Genomic DNA, 20,397 nt, shown 5'->3' on the forward strand with positions numbered 1-20,397 from the left:
AGGTGCTACAGAGGACGCAGCTTCCCCCTCCACTTCTCGAGTGCAACTGCGTTATCGTTATCACGTGACGTCGATGCACGCCTGATCGAGTGTGATCGATCGCACGGCGCACGATATTATGGAATCGACCTCCTTTGAAGGATCAGGTTAATGTTGATTCAGCTAATGATAACAAATCCGGAAGATTATAAATCGATTTTCTTTCCACTCTTTTCCTCGACGGGAACTCTTTTGCAATGACGAATATATTCATAATGGAATATATGGAGGATTTATATTTTTTAGCTCAAAATAATTAGTTGCATTCCGCCAGAGTACGTAAGTAATGAAAATTCCTTTAATCGACCAATCTGGCAAATTTTATTACTGAATACACATTGGTCGATTAAAGGAATTTTCATTATTTATATTTTTTAAATTAATTATGATAATTGGAGATAAGATACGATTGATACGAATTTTTGTTTCCCCGATAATGTCGTCGGGAAACGCGAGCGAGTACTGAAGACAGGTTTCGTGTAGAAAAATGTATCATATCATTTATTGCGTTATTCTAGAGGCACGCGCACACGCGCGCGCGCGCGAGCTTTCAACTTGAGTGTTGGTAATCAACGATTCACACACATATGCTTATTGATTACTCACGTGATTCCGCAATAAATCGCATACGCATTTTTGCGAAGTACGACGCATCCTCACAGTAATAAAATCCAAGTTACAAAGAAGAGTTTATAGGGATTCCAACGAAGCCACTCATCAAACCCGACAATGACGATTATTTACAGTGACGAGAGAACAATAACTGTTTATCGCGCTCGTCCGTAATTTAATCTAGAGTCAAGATCTTGATGCGCGCATTATACACACACATGCGAGAGCGACAAATTCGATTATCATCGACGATAACATTCGCGCGATGATTCGCCTTCTTCAGTACATCATCCCGGGATGAGCTGCCCTCTGGAAGAACACGTTGGGGTTGGCCGACAAGGTCGTGTAGAGATTACCGGCGTCCTCCGGCCTCAAGTACATACCGGGCGGCAAAACGAACGTCTCCATCGGGCCGTGCACATCTGGAAGCAACGAAGATGTTCTTCACTTTTTCCTCGACACGCATGAAATAATATATACTCTACATAAATAAAAGGCAATCAGAAAAACGCGAGTAAATCGGAAAACTGGAGCGAGCCGCTCATCGCCACGACTCACGTTTTATCGGAAGCCGTTCATTAGCCGGCAATCAGCGGAGAGACGCGCATCCGGTCGTGACTGTGCGTGTACCCCCGGCGGCTATTTTCCATTTTCTTCTTTTTCTAATGATAATTTATTCGATATATCGATACGCGCGATATCCCCCGCGTCGAAACCGCGAAACCATGCAAAACCGGGACGGAGTCCTCGTTACGCCGCGCGCTTTAAACGCGACTGTAATTTAAGCCGGCGCGGCGGCTCGAAGTAGGTTCCGTGGCTGTCGTTACGGCGCGATTACGCGAGTTTGTTTTCACCTTGACGTGGACTGATCGTTAATTAACTTCGCAGCTTTCGACGGCAATTACAGCCGCCGGCTGATATTAATCGCGACACTATAAGCTTCGCCCGCAGCTGCGAGCCGCAGTTTAGCAACCGCGCTTTCCGATTCTCTTTTTGTTTTCCTCACTTTCGCAGTCGACGTTATAGTTCCTTAATGAACCGATAAAGGAAGTTGCTTGTCAGCGAGACGCGCCGCGTAACGAGCGGCCTGAGCGACTTGGGGAGGCTAGCGACCTTTGCCTCGTAATCTTCTTGCATATTTCACGCCATGCTCGCGATAATGAGGTTTACCGTAACGAAACGTGTCGTCCGGCCGCGTGCTGCCGCGTTATCGGTCGGCACCGGAAGTGCCTCCTGACGGGAGCAAGAACTTGCCGAATTCTCGGGCGAAAGTGTGCTGCGATTTCATGAGGATACGAAGTTGATTTCGCTGACGATGTACGTCCGTTACGAAGCGTACTGCGCCGTGTGCTGAATGGACACGCGCGTGTTTTCAATGTAAATGCATCGCACGCGCGGGTGAAAGTCATCCAGATGATGATCTCTACGTGATACGATCTCTACGTCGTAGCGAATGTACCATGCACCTAGGTTTGAGAAATGATCACGCTCATGATCCGGCATCAACCGGAGCTGGTCGGCGAACTGGGTCGAGCCGGCGTGCCTTCTCACGCGCGATCGGTTTCTGGATTCCTGGATTCTCTCTCCCTTTTTTTTGTCGTCCATTCGTAACGCGTCGAATTTGTACGTCACGACGCGGCCTCGTTACAATAGCGCGTTCCCTTCGAATAGAGCTGAATAGAGGATCTAGAAACTCGTTAATGAACGCGCGCGCTTTTCCATTATGTGTCTCTAGAAAGTGTGAAACTCCCGCTTACAATGTTGTTCTCCAAAAGGAAACGTAATCTACGATCTCCATTCTCGGACACGAGGAGGGACTCGAGCCTGAGGAGATATCGAAGGCCAGAAGTCCGCGCCGCGGAAACCGCGCGCGTGGATTTTTGTCACCGGCTCGGCATCGTCGTTTCATAAGAGCATGGTCCACTCTAACGGGATTTATTTCCTTCCCCTTCCACCTGCCCCGCGCTTCTTGCCTCCTCCTCCTAGGAAGAAGCGATTGACCTCCGCCTCGGACTTTCTCCCCCTCCGCCTTTTCCCGCCGCCGCCTCGCCGGTTTTCCTCCCTTTCGTTCGCACCTCGAGGTGAAGGTCGCCGAGGGCGTTAGCGTGACGGAGGAAAAGTTTCGGGCGTGGAAAGGCGCGAGCGGGACAGGAAGCGTCGAGATTCTGCGGACGATACCACCTGCGCGCGCTTTGTGCCGCGCGATTCGCAAGGCGTCCCGCGTAACGACGAATAACGAACGTTCACTGGGAAAATGTTCATATTTAAATGCATTTCAGTAGAAATTAGAAGATAAAATAATGAAACTTTTATACAAGGTGATCCGGTGCTCACCGGGCAAAATTTTAACGCTAAATCTACGTGCGATTAATATCGAAAGACCATTTTCCTTTGTCGTGAGACGCTAATTACGCTGTATCGATTTACTTTATCAGCTGCGCACCGTGGGACATGAACTGATACGCTTTTGCCGGGGCTTCGTTACGGGCTTACCCGCGCGTTTGCGTGACGCGAAGGACACCGATGGCCGTACCGTAACCGAGAAAAATCTGCCGTCCCAAGGTACCAGGGGTCTTTGCGCCAGGATACAACAACGCAAGGGCGCTTTGCATACGGCACGTAATAATAATCGGCCGACTGATTCTGAAAATAAATAATGACGGCTTACCGTCCGAGTATATGGGACTTCCTCCGTGCCTGCAGGCGCTGCATCCGGGTATCCCGGACGAGACCAGTGCGACTCGATCTATAATTAGAAGTTTCCACGTTATGATGATCTCGAGGGGACGATTACGCGAATTACGCTACCATTACCATCTATTCTAGAGCGCCGACATCGTCTTGGGTTCGACGCGGCGCTTAATCACGATCGACTTCTCTATTCTTCCGTTCCCGTCAATGCTGCGATTTAACAGGACAGTTTTCAAGCAGAATTAAGCGCGATATTGTCGCGAGTGATCCACCTCCCGGGTAACGCGCACATCCCGGATACAATTACACCATAATTGCGAACATTTACGGTATCGTGTCGTACGAAGGCGAGCACGTTGTTCCATTTTTTTTTAACGACGGAGAGAAGAACGACGTACGTTCCGTCCATTTACTTTCTCATCTACTCGTTTCTCTTTCGCGTTTTACGCGTCGGCGATTTTTTTCGTCGGTCGTGACCGCCTTTAGATTTATTCGGTGCAATTGCATTGTCCGCGCTTTTAAGAAGGAACCGCGCGTTGAGATCAGATGATCTTCATGGTATCAGACGAGCGGATCGGAACGACGATTGCGCGCTGCAGCAGGACGCGAGAGGCAGGAGTAATCGCATGTGCGTGCGCGGTAAGAGAAACTCGGATACTCGATAAAGAGATAGATCGTCGTGATGTCTACTCCTCAACGTATCATTCCTGCGCAAACGGTTAATCCGCAGGTCTGAAGGGCTCGAACGACCTACCGGCACTGTGGTAATGTAACTTCCTCTTCAAGGACGCTTCCGTGGGCTTGAAATGGAAGAAAGAGGGCGAGTATCCGCTGCCGGGGAGGGAGCTGAGGGCGTCGTCGCGGTCGCGAATGACAGCCGCGGGCCCTTCGCGACCCAGGGCAGCCAGCTGGCGTCCCTTCGGCAGAAACATCGTGAGGAAGACGAAGAGCGACGTGGCCAGTAGACCGTAAGCCAGCCAGGCCTCCCGATCGCTCTCGCTAGTGGCCGCAAGCGATCCGATCCCGCTGGAGATCCAAATCGGCAGTGAGAGGCCGACCGCAAGACCGATGAAGGCCGCCTCCCGATTATTGTCCCGGATGCCGCGTGCCCGGACCGCTAGACAAGCCACCGCCACCAGCAGCGCTCCGGGATACCTGGAATTCAGTAAACGATGTGTTGAAGAAGGACGAGTTCCGTTCGGCAGAGGAGTGAAAGTGTGAGACACGTCGAGCCCTTGCGCGAGGATAATAATCCGGAACGGATTACGATAATTAAAATGCGAGGCGTCCTGGATCGCGCGAGTAAAAAACATTGCCGAGCAATATTCGACTCGGCTTATCGATCGGACCTCCTCGCGCGCGGAAGATCGCGAGACGAGACAAACTTCCGCGGCGCGCGAGCACTGCGCGTGCTCGCTCGGACGCGCGCGTTATCGATGGCTCATCCGCTTCTTCGTGGCTCATCCGCTCGCGGAGGTAGGCGGTGTAAGACGATCTAGCTCGCGCAACGAAGGGCTCGGCGGGAGAAAGGTTTACATTCGCAGAAGTTTACCCGAGGGAAGCCACTATCTGTCCGAGCGGAGTCTTGCAGGTGGTGGATGATGCCGGCGAACTCAGGACCGCCGCGCCCGCTTGCTGCTGTTGTTGCTGCTGCACCTGGATCACCGCAGGTGGTTCGCCGTAAAACCATTGCCCGACAATGGCCACCTGCACCAATACCGCGAACACCAGCACCAGCGCCTGCAGCAGCACAACCGAGACAAGAAAAGCCTTCGAAGCGATTATTTTGCCTCTGTGAGATTCGCGCGGCCGTTTACCTCGCGCCGATCGCTTTAATTAAAGGTGAACGGCCTGTTGGCGACATCGGTCACCGCGTATATTCTTTTACACGCGCGTCTTGTCTTGGGATAGAATCGTATTCCGGAGGAGACGGTCCATTCAAAATACAACATGCGCACGTTTGATGAAGAACGAGAGAAACGTGCATGCTTAAATTTTTACATTTCACTCTGAACCTTATCTTCGTTTCGCAACATCACAAAACTTTCCACCGCGATGTTAATCTTCATCATAACTTTTAGTGATATCACTAGTTAGGTGCCACTTTCCTTTAACCGAGCATTTAAATGACGGCGTTGTTAATTACGATTAATTACGCGAACGTAATTACCTCATCTTTCCTCGACTTGTTCTGATTCCACTTCCTTTTTTCCCCCCTTTCTTTCGTGTCTTTTTAGCGCGTCAGAAAATTTCTCTGACCATCTCAGCGCGCGATTATCGAGATCGTCTGTGTCGGGGCGGGCGAAAGCACGTCGAACGTGAAAAATGGATGTTTGTCCTGGGGAGGAGGCCTCCGCAGGGCGAGCGGCGCTCACCCTGCCACGCCTGTCATTCAACGCGCACCAACACAACGCCGCAGTAATTGCCTCCGTGGTTTTTCGCGCGCGCGCGTATAATTAATCGTCGTACGGTGCAATGACGCAACGCGGGAGAAAAGGGAAGTCGATGGTATGGGGGGATGGGAAGAGAAAAGAAGAAGAGTCCAGGACGCGCTCAAGACCCGTTCGCGACGTATAAATGGCCATGCGAGATGAACATCCGGATCAGCGTGGCGCGGCGCGGCGGAAGAGAGGGTCGTCACTCGCGAGAGAGCCGTTCCGCGAGTTTCCTCCGATGTACCGGCGTAAAAACAGAGACATTTCAAAAAAGTTATATCACAATTTTATTTTCGTACATCCCGATTCCTACTTTGATTAGCCGCGTAGATTTTATCGGTGCTCGTTTACCGGAAAGACGTCTCTCTCACAATTATCTCGCCACTCCTTTAACTGATACGGGTTTCTCGGTGTCTTTTTAACTTTCGATTCTCTGAGTTAAACATTTTAACGGGTTTCGAAAGTGATGCTCTATTAAAATAACATCCCCATGAGAAAACTGAGCGGAGATCGAATTTATATTAGACTCACCTGATAAGGCGCCGGTAAGTACACGCCACTGTTCAACGACAGCAAGAAAACGCATTTGACTAACAAGGCAGCGAACACGAGGGCGGCGGGCAAACCCACCAATCGAAAGGCCGCACAGGATAACGGATTTTGGCTGAGGGAAGCTGCGGCCGAGAGACCAGCCAGGAGAAAGAGTCCCAGGAGCAGCGCCTGGCCCAGGAACAAGTGTCGTCTATTCGGCGCCGTCGCTCTAGCCTGGAACACAGCACGAACGTCGTTAATATGAATATATATGAACGTTTGATTATTATAGAATTTAGTCAGGCTTCATGTGACCTTATTAGATCTCGCCAGACTTCGCAGAATCTCGCAAAGATCCACGTGGCAAGGTCCATGCGAGTGACTTGGCATGTATGACCAAATGCTAGAGATTTTCTGAATTCTGATAGTGACGATCTCCGTATCGCCCTCGCACTATTAACTTCGCGATGGGGATCGAGATGCAGACCGCGCCGAGTGTACCGTGACCACTTGTGCGGCGTAATTACGCGCGGATTAAGCTTGGAGCGAGCTTAAAGCGTGAAGCCAACGTTATTTTCTCCAATTAGAATAACTGATATATCCCGGGCAATTTGCTCGGAAAGTGCGCAATTCTTATATCGTCCGAAAGATGCAAATAACATGTTTTCCAGGTTGCACACGTACCCGGATAACAACATTATTCTCATAAGTTGTGAGTTTCCGAGGTTTACGTGTCATCGAACAAATTTTCTGAGACTATCAAATAGCCTTCAAATAATTGGTCCTCAGTAATAATTATCTTATAATTATTTATTTACTTTTATTCCTGTGTACTATTCTTGAACTAAATTTGCACGTTCGATATTAATCGATCTGACGACCGTTCGACGAGCAGCGGGGCTTCCACGCTATCTCGGCCGTTCTCGCCGAGAGCTGCTCAATAGAGTGTGTCGGAGGGTGCGACCAGGAGAAACCGAGGCCGGTCAGACGCGAACGCAAACTGGGCCTAGGTCTCGGCGAAATTCCCCAGTGCCGGTTATTGGAGCTTATCGACGATGAAGCGAACGAAAACGATTAATAGTAGGTCGACAGGTGAGAAGAGAGACAGCGTATACGATAGAGACGAGTTCTTCTCCGAGCTCTATTAATCTCGGCCAACGACAAGCCCAGCCGGTGTTTACGCGTTCCATTTCACTCACGAGGAACAGCTGTTCTGCCATCACCGAGCTTCAGGTATAAGTGAGCGCGTATTTTACGATTGAGAGCGCGGAGACACGAAGCTGAGGTCACGCGATGGTAAATGAGAGATAAAAGTCCCCCGCGAAAATGAAAGAAGTTGGAAATGAAAATTATTCAGGCGGAACATAGATGTAGATCAGCCGAGAAAGGTGCCAGAACGCATCGCACTTATGATAAAACCTACCTTGAGCAGCACGAAGACCTCGAAGCCAGCCATGAGGAGCATCGTCGCGGCGCTGAGCGCGGCGAGCGGCAGCGCCCAGGGTCGTTGCTTCAGCAAGGATTTGGGGGTTGGTCGCATCTCTGCTTCCTGGCTCTTCCTGACTCCCGGTGCCGTCCTGAACACGCTGACGGTCCGGTTAGGCGCGGGCACGCTGATGACGCTCGCCACGCTCGCCAGACCATGCCCGATCTCGGATGGTACCAGGAAGAACTCCGTCGACAGCTCGTAGTCCCAAACACGTGGTTCCCGCGCCGTCACCGTCGCTGCCGCCGCTACGCTTCCGTTTGATGTGCCCAACCAGCTGGCCAAGGCTGTGGCCCACGACAGGATAATCGGGCCCAGTCTCATCGCGACATCAGCGACTGTCTCTCGTCTTTCACGCGTACGCGTACGTGCGATTTCTCCGTGCGTGCGTGCTCGCGTGCTCGCGTGCTCGTCGTGATCGTAGTCGTCGCCGTCACCGGGATATCGCACACCGTCTCCTGCGTGCGCGCATCCTTGCAGTCACGCACCCGCGGCCTCGGTCAAGGTTCACCGGCTGTGCCTGTAACCATGTACGCTAATTAGATGGCGCCCAGCGGCTTGGGCCGATCCGCGTAATTCGCAGGTGCTTAATTCGTCGATAATCCAACGTTATCGATCTTGGCAAATGGACAACATTCCTGCGAGGGCGGAGGGGCCACTTGAAGCTAACGGAGGAATAAATTGCCTCGTTTAACCGTAAATTCGTTGAATTCGATTGACGTTGAACATGTAGGCAGGAGCCAACCGCGGCCTCATCGGGGGATCTCATTAACGGTGGAACGCTGTTAATGATTTATGATCTCTTTCCGTTGCTCGCGTGTCAAATCCTCTCGCGCGGCCTGGCGTGCGTACGCACAGGCCTTTCAAATATTTTCAATCAGGTCGCTTCAGTGCACATCGGGGTTATCAAAGACGTTGACTTCTTAGGCGCGTATCGCGACCTGACCTGAGGTTTGAGCCAACTAGTGCCTTCCGCGATCTACCGCGATTCATTAAAGGGTCTTCCGGGTGTTTAGAGCGGCGGCTGTGCACAATACTAAGTAATACCCTCGACGAAGTCACGACCGAGGGCACGGAGGAACGGAAAAGATCGATGGATCGTAGTGTTAATGATCAATTAGGTCGGTTCTCGTGCCTAGCACCCGCAAAGATAGATAACTACGAGCGATCTGCATGCGTTAACGCCGTTAATTACAGCGTCGTTAATTAACGAGCACGCTCAATCGCGCACGGAAATTGTTTAATAACGCAGACGGACAAACGCCGTGGCATTAGTCGCGGTGGCGGACAGACTATCCATATACTTATCGCTGGAGTCAGAACTGCATCTGCAGCCGTACGCTCGCCCGGTCTAGCGCCATTAATTATTACGAACAGGGTCAGCCGTAAGTAGAGTGAAGCACGGACCGAGTAAAACACGACGAGGAGCGTAAAGACAGGTATCACGAGCAGTGTTCTTTCAGAAACGAGGAAGGAGCGCGTGATTCGCGCCAAACGGAAGCGGAGGGTCCATCGCGTCCGCGGCTTCTAATCCGCTTACGATCAGGCAGGCTTACAGATCGGCAAGATTAATCGATCACAATTAGCACTAATTACGATGTTGCGCCATTAACGCTATTCCTCTGGAAAAATAAAATCTGAAAGTTCCTCCAGAGGCGTAATGTGTCACCAGTCATGTTAAAACATGCTGACAATTCAACACAAATCGCCCCTCAAAGAATTAGATTGTCCGGCTCAACGGAAGATGAACGGATGAGTTCTCTAATGGGGAGACTCTTACGGGCTCCTTTCGAGCATCGAGCTTCTCTCTGGTGGTTCCGCGAAATCATTCGAATTCATTCCTCCCGACCCGGTCGCATGCGGTATCCCGATTCGTTATCCAGTCTCTTCTGGGACCCACATCCGGACCTCGGCGATGATACCAAGAGCGACGCGGATGATTCTTTCTGTTTTCTCTCTGTATCCGTGCTAGGACTAGGGCAACGCGATACCGCGCGGGTGGACGATCCCCTCCGATCGCCGGAAACTCTATCGGGACGACGACTTCGAGGACGACGACCGCGTGATCGGCCGTTAAGCGAAGCGCACGTCGTGAACGCCGCGCTCCTACTGAGCCCGGCACACTGGCATTCGCGATGGCCAAACCGAAAGCAGACTGGAGTCAGTTCCGTTCCGGAGGTGAGGCCTATCCGTTACAGAGAAGTCGGGGAGATGGTGATGACGATGCAGAGGCGGCGGTGGTGGCGATGGAGAGGAGAGCAGGAGCGGATACTGGAAAAGAAATTCCTCCTCGAACGGCGCACCATACATTTAAACAATTCGTCGACTCGCGGATACAATATTATTCGGACGGTAACAATTACTTGTTCAAAGACTTTTAGAACAAAGGGATAAACAGGATTATAGGTGGTATTTTTTGATGCACTTAACGATCGGTATGGAATCGTTTGATGTAAATCGTACAAACGTTTCCTGAAACAGCCCAAGGATTTAATTGATTTTGCTTAAGTAAACTCGAAGGGACAAGGGCTGGTCAAACGGGCAGAGAAATGACGCAGTTACACAGGCTCGCGAATTATCCATCGCGGCATCCGATCCGCCCCTGCTGAGCAGAACGAAGGAGCCGAGAGAAGGATCGAAGGAGAAGAGCCCGAAGGAGCGAGAGAGGACGACCTGGTGGAGCTGGTCCCTCGACGTCGAGGACCGACCCCGGCGACGCATTTACATATCTTACGTGTAATAACCTCGAAAAAGTTTTAACAATGGCCCGAGGTTCGCCGCGGTCGAGCGAAAGGCGAGAAGGTGTAGAGACGAGAATGAGGGAGCGCGGCAGAGGAAACGTTTAACGAACCGCTTGCGGTCTTAAAGGATGACAGAGACGTCCGAGAACATTTCCGAGTAAACTCTATCGTGATCGTTTGCAAGCGGAATCGTCGCGCGCCGACTCATTTCCGACAGAATCCTCTCATTTAGCCAGTGCGGCATTTTGCGAGACGAAGTTTATGTCCTTCCCTCAGGAGAGGTCAACGATCGTTTAACCGATTCGGCATAACGCGCCGCTAATTTTTTCCGCTGTTAATTAATTAATCATGCCCATTTGAATGTAGTTGAATTCCGCTCGCGCGCAAACTCGACGACCGGAGTAACTTGGCGAAACTGCAGTCTAACTTACAGACGTAATCTCTCAGGAGGATGTACCAGCGCTACCGTGCACAGATTAAATGTTTGCTGGACGCGCAAGAAACGGACAAAATTGCAACCATTGCTTTGCCCGAAAAGGATTGGCTGCGTCTCGTCGTCGATCCCCCTCGTAAAAAGAGAAAAGAGGATTTGGAGCTTCGAACTTTGAAGACTCGATATTTATGTTTCCTGCATGAGCTGCAACTGAGCCTGTCGGTGCATCTGTAACATTATTGCGGACTACGCTTCCCCACGTGTTCGCGCGCAAGTGCGCCCGTGGAAAAAAACGCGCATAAAAATTCGCCGCGTATTCCCTCGCTCGTGTATCGCCACGTAAATCGGCCCAAGAAAAAGGGGTCCGCGGTTAAAGCCGAGGACCGGCGACCGCAACGGCATACTCGCCGACCACGTTCGAATAAACTAAAGAAAAAGGGGTGAAAAAAAATTCCGGCGCACGTAGGTAAATCTCGTTAAGAGCATTATCGCTGCAACCAACTGAATTTCGGAATTATTTCCTGAACGAGGTGAGATATTCGAAACCGAGCAGTAGCAGAAGATCTATTCTCTCGCCCCATTTATCAAGATCGACATAATTATCAAATTTAACAAAAGCAAACAATATTTAAGCTTTTGCTTCCGTCGCGAGCATAAATCCCACCGTGATCATTTCATTTTGTAGACACAGACATTGAACTTCATGCAGAATTTAATCTAGATTACTTGGAGAGGGGAACGAGAGCTCTGAGAAGCGGCTATTTGCTTTAGATGCTTTGCGGAGAGAGATTCGCGACGGCGGTGGCGGCGGCGGCGATATTGTTGCGGGAGAGGCAAGAAACGCGAGGTATGTTAGGCGCTATCGTACGGTGTGGCAAGAGCTGGCCAACGGCGACGTACATACGTACGAACGTACGGTTTGTCCGGTTTTCGAGACAAAGAGTTCGTCGAACTCTGGCCGGGCACGTTCGATCGGCGGCGCGGCTACCGAACGTGCCGCGTACGCACGCCGCGGACGACCGTCGTCGATCTGCGTGACGTGCGACGCGTGCACCCACGTGCGATCTCGGCGTGCACCTCGTGCACGTGTCGCGCGAGCGCGAGAACGCGAGCAGAAGAGGCAGGAGGTTTCCCCGGTGCATCTCGTGGATCACGGGGTGAATCGGTCATCCCCGAGCGATGAATCAGCACGTTTGGAAAAGAAGAGAAGAAAGAGAATTATCCCGAAACAGAGAGCGATGAACGTACGGATTCCGTTGGATTGTAACATATATTCGTCCGATTGTTTAATTTTTAATAACGAATATATGTTGCAATCCATTTTATTAAAAACACTAAAGAAACAGGTCGAGTGTATGTTACAAGCCAATATAATATTACTGTCATCAGTTGCGCAAGTTGGAGGAGATTCGAAGGCAATCGAGTCTCCAGGAACTGAGGTCCTTGTAAAGAGGACCAGAGAACGACTCCTTGTGTCTCCTAGAGTGGCAATGCCTGACCACACCCGGCCACTTTCTCCGCCAAAGCCAAAGTCATTCCGGTACCGTAAGTTACTACCCTTTAATGACGCAAGCTGCCCACGCGGTCTAGTGTGAAGCGTACGTAATACACTTTCGTTCTGGACGCGTCGTGCGAAAGGTAGAAACGAAAATTATAGGTCGCGAGAAGGATTAATTAAGCTTGCCGGTGAAAAGGTAGCAAATTGCTCGATCGACCCTGACCGAATTTTATACTAACATCAAATCAAGCGTGAAATCCTTCTTGCTTTAAAGTTAATTAAAAACTTGATCGGAATCAAGATTGTTCTTGAATACATACAGAAAAAGATATTAAAAAGTTAACATGTCAAAAATGAATAGTTTTTGATCGAAATTGCGCGCGATGGTATCGTTACAGATCGAACGTACTGTTATCTCGATTTCCGACTGAAAGAAACGGGCATCTCGCGATGCCGCTTCATTCGGCCGTGCGAAATTCCTTCCTGAGAGCCTTGGGGGAACCCTAAAAGTTGTGGCGTACCAAACCGCGGGCGTACCTTTTCTCTCTTTCTCCCTTTCCCGAGCCAGAAAGAGAAAAAGAGCCGCTCGCGCGCGCGTGTGTGTGCAACCGGTTTCGACGAACTAAAGCTAAATAAAGGCATGCACGGCGCGAAGAGAGGACATCGCGTCGTGCCGATAATTGCGCTCTCGAAAAACTCCGCTCCGCGGACCTCTATCGCGTTATCCTCGTCCTGGAGGCGATCCTAAAAACTCCGACAATGTTATTGCGGAAACACTGCACCGCTTCAGGATGAAAGCTGTAATAATGGATGTAAAACGTTTTCCGGCGACGGGCCGTTAGCTTAATGTGCACGTGTATAATTAGAAATCATAATAATAGAAAAAAATACCTCGGAATTCTCCGGGTAGAGGTTCGTTATATAATCTTCGACTTCGGCTCTGTGTACGAGATCATAGCTCCCCGAGTGGTAACAGCGAGCGTAGAGCGAGCGAGGGAGGGATCTACGCTCCTTAGGCGCATCCTTCCTCTCTCGTAACTTAACCCCTTGATTTTCCTCCTCCTCTCTCCATCCTCTCCCGGCCTGCTCCCGCGCTACGGAGTTTGATCGGGCGTCGATAAATCGAGGCCTCGCGATTCATTTGAATATAAATCCGTCTGTCTACGCTCTTCCTCCTTCCCCCTCGCTGGAGGAGATCCACTTGCGGAAAAGAAAACGACAATGCTGAGCGAATAGAGGACGAGGGAAGGCGAAAGGCGAAAAGGCAACTTCTTTTTTTACCTCTGTCGCTGCGCATCAGTGGTAACCGCAAACCAACCGCGGTGGTTGGTCGCGCGGCGTATTTTTTGATTGCTCTTATTTCGGGGCGGCCGTCCTCTCGTCGCGTCTCTTTCTCCCCCGGTCGCCCAATCTTCTCCTTGTGCTTGTCCCTTTTCTTCTCTTCTCTGCGGCGTTTTAATGCGCTCGCGACGCAGAACCATCGGCGGTCCTGCAGCGATCACGCGAACGCGCGCCTTGACGAAAATTCATCCCGACGATTTCGTACGCGCAACCGCATCCTCATTTGAAATTCCATCGAGCTCTTCGGCTTGCCCGAGGGGCAACGAGAAGAAGAAGAAGAAGAAGAAGAAGGCTGCAACTGCGCCGCGTAACGATCTCGTAAAGTTCTGAAACGATCATTCGACCGGGTCGTCCTTGGAATTTTTCACTGCGTAAAATCAAACCGGAACAAAGTGGATGAAGATAAGCACACGATGGTATACCGTACGTGAGAAAGGTTTTCCTCTCCGGCAGCGCCGACTTTCCGAGACGGATTAAATGCTCGTTAATTAACGCCGTCAAGTAGACGTGTTTCAAAGGAAAATCAAACAATATCGCATTGTTATAAAAAAAGAGTAACGGATAAAGCTTTGGGATAGAAATAACGACCATAGTAATTTTATCGTATTAATCTTGACCGCAATTTGTATCCTACATGACGCGTGGCTTGTATGCGGCTACTATATGATATTCGAGCGTGAATTTTGCCAAAAAAAAAACAAAGCAACGTAACGATCACGGTGGCCCGGCGATAGCGCATGTTTTACATCCGTTGTGACGTCGATACACGAATAGTGCGCATTATTCAAGAAACTTTTATTAGGCCGGCCAAGGCCGAAAGCTCAGTCGCGGAGTCATGTCGGGGAAGTCGACGAGAGGAAGGCGTGTACCGCGCGCACGAAAGGGCCGTCTTCTTATAACCATAAATATCGCACATAAATGCATATAGCGCGATGCCCCATAAATTCGACGCCGTCCGTTTCGACGAGCCAAAAAAACAAGCTTGCGCGCACCACGAGACTCCTTAATTAAAAGCGTGCTGTCCCAATATGCAGTATTAGCAATATTTCTGCCATGATTTTTCTTAGCAGTCTGTGAACATGTTTTTTCGAAAATTTGTAACTTGCTTGAGCGAAAGAAAAAAAGATAACGTTAATATAATTCTTTTCTTCTATCGTCTTTCGAAAACGAGATGAATAAGGATTATTTTCGAGTAGCAACGCTACTTTTCATATTTTTCATTCAATATTCAATCAACGTTGCGTCATACTTGATGACCGAATTCGATTCGATATTAAAAGCGAGACGAGAATTTGGGCCTTTATCGAACGGGCCCAACGGGTCGGATACGGAAAGATACGCAATGGACGTCACGGATGTAAAATCTCGGAGCCTCCGCTCACTTCCTCGCTCTTCGCGTGTCTACGTGCGCTCACGACGGACTAACGATATTTATTATACGTCGGCAATGAATTATGGGCCGTTAAGTTCGCCGTCGTGACGGGGCCCTTCGGCCCCGCGCGTAGCGTAGCACAAGACGTAAGCATCGCCACTGCGCTCGCACGCCCGAAGGAAAAACGCGGGACGGCTCGTGGTGGACCGTGCTCGTATAGCCCCGCGCTGCGCGAAATGAAATATTTATTCCATTACGACACGGCTGTATTGTAATGCGCTGAACCGTGTTGCATTTTTTGCAGCCGCCGTCGGCAGGGTTATCGCGATGCGTCTCGCCCGCGCGAGGGAACAGCCCCGTCCGATTATCGCGCCGGGCATTGTGTGCGATTTCTGCACAAAGTGTTCCTTATGACGTTCTCATTTCCAGCTCGCTTTTGCAATGCTTTTGAAACTCGTAAATCGAGAAAAAGAATTTGAATTAAGTCACGAATCGATTTTATTGTATGCCAGATTCGATTTGATTTACAAATTATTTTCAGTTAGCATGAAAAAAGAAATTGCAAAAAGAGAGAAAAAACGAAAGACAGTTACTTTCGTTGGGCATTACGAGTGATCTATGAGGAACCACGTGATAACTTCACTTGACAAGTGCAAAAAAATAACACCAATTACACGCGATCTTAACCTCGAACCGCTGACTTACCGCTATCGCCTCGAATATCGCCTCGAGGGGCGCAATAAACGGCAATATCTCACGATCGAGTCGCCTTCGTAGTAGAGGCGAAATGTCGAGTAGAAGCTCGCTCGAGGAATTGCCGCGCGCTTAGCTTCCGCGACGAGGAAAATCCCTCATGATGCTTCTCCTCGATGCGCGTTACCCGTGGGAAAGTGCAGACGACAAAACCGTTTAACAGTCCCCCCGTAACGGTTCTGCGCAAAGTCCGGATTGTCCGGATATTCCTCTGTTTGAAGTACGGTTCGACATTCCAATGGAAGCCTCTCGTTTCTAGTAACATGAAAAATCTTGATTTATGTACACATTTAATATTTATGCTCAAGAAATTATTGGATAACATGATTAATGTTAATTTTTATTTATTTAATGTATCGAGTGCATTTATAATTATTGTCGAAAATTTCTAACCTATTATATTATATTTTATATAAACATAAATCATAGATTTAATATCTATTACTTGTCTGTCATTAGATCACATTATATATAAAAAGCATTTTGTACTTACAGGTTTTGACGAATTCCGCAAGTTGAATTCCATCGAAAAGCGAGTTAACACGATTATCGATGTATCGAAACGACGGACCAATCGCAAGCCTGCTCGTCACAGTTACTCTTTCTCCACTTACCGTGAAACGAGTGTAGATTACAACACACGGGAAGAAATATTTTCCCTGGCGATCGTTTTCAGATCTTCGTCGTCATGATATACATATATGATATAATTTATAATAAATTACGGAACATAGCATGGATAAATCGGATAAATTGGCCGCCGTTCAACGCGTATCCCACGCGCGATTCTGCCACATTTCAACTGACACGCAATCCCGACGAATATTTGTGCGAAGGTTCACTCGACGATCATCAAGCTTGCTCAAAGATCTAGAAAATTGATAAATCATCCGAGGATTTGACGTAACAGATAGTGGCATCACGTGATAACGCGGCGTCCCGACAAGTGAAATTGTATCGTGGGCGTTGCATCAAACAAGCCGTGTCGACTGAGCATCATCGCTCGAGGTTCGAGACCGAAGATCAGCACCAAGTCCAAATGAGCACCGATTCGAAATGCAGGATTCTGGTGACCGGTTTCGGGCCGTTCGACAAGCACGTGGTGAATGCCAGTTGGGAAGCAGTGAAGGAGTTGCAAAAGCTGTGGGCGGCATCCAAGGAATTTCCTGGCGTTGAGTTAATCACGGAAGAGATTCCGGTTTCATATGACTACGTGTCCACCTGCATTCCTCAGCTTTGGAAGAAGTACAACCCTACAGTGAGTAGCATTGGGTGACTCTAGTGTTTCAGTACAACAATCACCTAATAAGGTTGCGTTGAACTAATCGCTTCATTCTTTCAGATTGTTCTACATGTGGGTGTGTCGCACATTGCCACTTCTTTGACGATAGAGTGCCACGCTCACAGCAGTGGCTACGACAGATTTGACGTAGACGACAAATGCCCAGACGAGAACGACATTGAGTGCAATGTCTTGGAAACTAGCATAGATGTTAAGGAACTCTGCGATATCGTGAATAAAAATTCTGAAAAAAGTGGATGTGATGCCTGTATATCGCACAACGCTGGTAGATACCTGTGCGAGTACATATATTATCAGTCTCTCACCATTGAGCCAACGAGAGTCCTGTTCGTACACGTTCCTGATTTTGACAAGTATTCCAGCGCACAAACTGCTAAGGGCTTGTACGACGTTCTGAGTTGCTTAGTAAGAAATTTGAAATGCAGTCAATAGTCAATTCGATTACCGATAAAAAGAGAAGTAAAATTTTATACAAATCTAAAATCTAAAATGAGAAATAAATTTTATAAAAATCTAAATATTTGAAGCTCGTCTACTTCTTTACAATTACTATGTTCAAATAGAAAAATTGAAAGATGTGAGATCGAAATATGTAAGAAACTGTAACTTACTATGAACTATGGTATAAGATTATAAAACAAATACAAATGTTTTGCTGAATAAACATCCGACGCTTGATATAGATACAGTAATATTCCTATCGTTGCATGTTATAATTCACGATCCAGATTGGAATTTCGTCCGTGTGGGTGGGATGTTGTATCTAAGTTCAAGGTGTTCCGTTTTTCTGATCATCGAAGCGACGTGTCCCATTTGAATCGTGCAGTCTGGATTTAGATTTGGCGGCAGTAACGTGCACTCCCGCTCCAGAATGCGTGCTAATCCCTCCAATAATTCGATAAATCCTATCGACACTGCTGCACGACGTAGTCTGTTCACCTCCTGTCGCAATGATAGAAGATCCAGATCAAAATCATCGTCCCTCATACGTGAATCGTGCCGAAAAAGTATCATTTTCTTCCGTAGGACCAACTTACCTTATAAAAGTTCTGCGTCTTCTCGGGCAATTTTCTCGCGTGTCTTAATATCTTTTGGATATCCGACTGCAGGCCAACCTGGCGAATCCATGAAGGAGCGTTTTGCGTGTAGCTCCTCTTCTCGGCTGGCCTAATTGGGAAATTGATCGGGGAATCCTTGCTCACGTCCGACGGACCCAAATTGCTGAAATTGCCTAACCATGGCACAACGTCGGATCCCGGTTCTAGCACTGTTAACATCAAGTTAGACTTCTTCTTGGTGTCTGCCCACGAATATATGAAACCGTACCAATCGTTGTTCAACAAACAAAGGGCTGCCATATTTTCTATCTGTAATATACATATATATATATATATATATATAAATTTTTTCAAGTGTTTTATTGAATTAGAAAAATTGGTGGATCTCCGAACGTTACTTTTAATGCTCCATGCAGCAACACGCAAAAAGACGGCATTTTCCCCTCATCTCCGTTCTCATCGGTATCAGAGTCCTCTTCCAACGATATGCCCTGCACACTCGAGGTTTTCTCTGTTGCCAGTGGTAACACCAAGTGTCTAGAGATGGAACTTGGGCTACCGACATCCCCCACAGATATAAATCCGCATATTTCTATAGTTTTCGATATCACCAAACCTGGAATTAACTCGAAATCTGTTTTCTTTGTGTAAGCCTGCAAAACAATATGCAATCTTTGTCCAACTGTACAGTAATCTACGAAATATTCTTGCGACGTTTATTATTACCATGGGTGCTGGAGATAATAGGATACGGGAGCCTAAGTGACCACACTTTAGATACCCTTGGAAGGAGACATAATTCGTTTCGGCCAACTTTTGGAAGCAAGCTGCGACGGAATACTTGTTAAGTGGTGATTCTGGAACTAGTACGACACTATCGCCACCCGCTAGATCAGCCAAACGTTGATAGAGAGGTAAACCAATCTGCAAACTTGCATCTGTGATGACAGAAGTGAGGAAACGTTAAGGAAATATATTTGCAATGTGCAATAAAAATTAAACATGACAATTATGTTCTAACTCACCTTGCTGGGATGCAAGACAAACTATACTTAATTTTCCAGGATAGGGAAAGGGCAATGGAAACGGGTTTACATCTTGCGTGATGTTCAGTGAACTTAACGAATCGCCCAAAGACATTCGTCCTGTGCCAGGGTTGCCATCAGTAATCAGTATTACTTGGCAGGCTGTAGCGTTACCCCACTCTGCCATAATTACATTATTTACACCATGCAGTGCTCCTTCGACGCACGTCTTGTCCCATTCCTCGATAGTTTGTAACTTTGCACGTATGCTGTCATAATCGCGAGTGAATGGACAAACTACTTCGTACAATGATGAAAAAACAATCTGGAATTTAAAACATTCGTGAAATCTCTACGTACTAACGTATATTAATAAATTCGTTATTTAATATATTATTAGCACGTTCTCACCAACGACACAAATTCCAGCTTTGAATTAACTTGCAGGTAATGCAACAAAGCATTTATACCATGTACTGCCAAGTGATGGCGTGTCAATGGCTCATTTTGTACATTATCATTTGGTCCACTTGGTAATACTGGACGTCTCATTGACAAGGAGACATCTAATGCTATGACCGTAGGCATTTTTGCGTCAAAGCAAGATTTTCATAAAGATTAATTAAGAAATACACATAAGTTTCATGACATATTCATTACACAAACATAGTTCATAGTCTTTGAATTTTCATTTTTACACTTTCCTTGGTATATACTGCAAATATTAATTTCTTTATAAACAATAATTTGTGTCGCGTATTAATAAATAATTTACAATACTTGTACGCTGACACCTTTTAATTAATAGCGCTGTTCATAACCTGCTAACCATTCTAACCTGTTTGACAACAAGCTAGAGATGCTTTAAGTAGGGCTGCGGTTCACTTGTCGCTACAAATGCTTCAAAATACTTTATAAAAGTATAACTAATTCACTAGAAAATCTATAATCTCATTGGTCAATACCTAGTGGATCTGATCACTTCTATGATTTTTAGAACTAGATACGATGTGAACATTGACGTTTAGAGGACCATAGATGTCAGTAACATCGCAGGCATAGCGAGTTCAGCGGTCGAG

At 48.0% G+C, this 20,397-nt stretch overlaps 3 protein-coding genes across 8 annotated transcripts; 1 reads left to right on the forward strand and 2 right to left on the reverse strand.

Moving 5' to 3' along the window:
• Positions 1 to 89: 89 nt before the first annotated feature.
• Positions 90 to 16,559, reverse strand: LOC105275549. Of its 6 annotated transcripts, XR_003406477.1 has the most exons (11): positions 16,426 to 16,559; positions 15,885 to 16,187; positions 13,748 to 14,133; positions 13,358 to 13,666; positions 7,732 to 8,314; positions 6,309 to 6,542; positions 4,895 to 5,112; positions 4,097 to 4,497; positions 3,320 to 3,397; positions 646 to 1,073; positions 90 to 162 (listed from the first exon to the last, which is right to left on the reverse strand). XR_003406477.1 is itself a non-coding variant. In XM_026969168.1 (10 exons), exons 5-10 carry the CDS (start codon positions 8,116 to 8,118, stop codon positions 931 to 933), a joined length of 1,431 nt encoding a protein of 476 aa, XP_026824969.1. In that variant the 5' UTR covers positions 8,119 to 8,314; positions 13,358 to 13,666; positions 13,748 to 14,133; positions 15,885 to 16,187; positions 16,426 to 16,559; the 3' UTR covers positions 513 to 930. The 6 variants fall into 6 exon arrangements, 5 of the variants coding, with proteins under 5 accessions (XP_026824969.1, XP_011330767.1, XP_011330761.1 ...); XM_026969168.1 differs by lacking the exon at positions 90 to 162 and having other exon boundaries at positions 513 to 1,073; positions 4,895 to 5,082; XM_011332465.2 differs by lacking the exon at positions 90 to 162 and having other exon boundaries at positions 513 to 1,073.
• Positions 16,560 to 16,627: 68 nt separating this feature from the next.
• LOC105275539 (pyroglutamyl-peptidase 1) lies at positions 16,628 to 17,899 on the forward strand. Its single transcript, XM_011332449.3, has 2 exons — positions 16,628 to 17,190; positions 17,275 to 17,899. Exons 1-2 carry the CDS (start codon positions 16,972 to 16,974, stop codon positions 17,665 to 17,667), a joined length of 612 nt encoding a protein of 203 aa, XP_011330751.1. The 5' UTR covers positions 16,628 to 16,971; the 3' UTR covers positions 17,668 to 17,899.
• On the reverse strand, positions 17,843 to 20,181 carry LOC105275532 (integrator complex subunit 14). The gene is made up of 6 exons (XM_011332438.3): positions 19,730 to 20,181; positions 19,319 to 19,643; positions 19,020 to 19,231; positions 18,692 to 18,946; positions 18,273 to 18,602; positions 17,843 to 18,177 (listed from the first exon to the last, which is right to left on the reverse strand). Exons 1-6 carry the CDS (start codon positions 19,904 to 19,906, stop codon positions 17,953 to 17,955), a joined length of 1,524 nt encoding a protein of 507 aa, XP_011330740.1. The 5' UTR covers positions 19,907 to 20,181; the 3' UTR covers positions 17,843 to 17,952.
• Positions 20,182 to 20,397: the final 216 nt, after the last annotated feature.

The sequence above is a fragment of the Ooceraea biroi genome, chromosome 4 (assembly GCF_003672135.1).
Source record: "Ooceraea biroi isolate clonal line C1 chromosome 4, Obir_v5.4, whole genome shotgun sequence".
Classification (NCBI taxonomy): domain Eukaryota; kingdom Metazoa; phylum Arthropoda; class Insecta; order Hymenoptera; family Formicidae; genus Ooceraea; species Ooceraea biroi.

Bases quoted from the DNA above. Each gene is read 5' to 3' on its own strand.
- LOC105275549 (XM_011332475.2), bottom strand. From the start codon at position 8,118: ATGAGACTGGGCCCGATTATCCTGTCGTGGGCCACAGCCTTGGCCAGC. The intron at 3,398-4,096 runs GTAGGTCGTTCG...TTCTAATTATAG, and splicing joins GTTACATTACCACAGTGCCG to ATCGAGTCGCACTGGTCTCG. The intron at 1,074-3,319 runs GTAAGCCGTCAT...CGTTGCTTCCAG, and splicing joins AAGTCCCATATACTCGGACG to ATGTGCACGGCCCGATGGAG.
- LOC105275539 (XM_011332449.3), top strand. From the start codon at position 16,972: ATGAGCACCGATTCGAAATGCAGGATTCTGGTGACCGGTTTCGGGCCG. The intron at 17,191-17,274 runs GTGAGTAGCATT...TCATTCTTTCAG, and splicing joins GGAAGAAGTACAACCCTACA to ATTGTTCTACATGTGGGTGT.
- LOC105275532 (XM_011332438.3), bottom strand. From the start codon at position 19,906: ATGCCTACGGTCATAGCATTAGATGTCTCCTTGTCAATGAGACGTCCA. The intron at 18,947-19,019 runs GTAATAATAAAC...ATTGTTTTGCAG, and splicing joins TATTATCTCCAGCACCCATG to GCTTACACAAAGAAAACAGA. The intron at 18,178-18,272 runs GTAAGTTGGTCC...TCATTGCGACAG, and splicing joins AGACGCAGAACTTTTATAAG to GAGGTGAACAGACTACGTCG.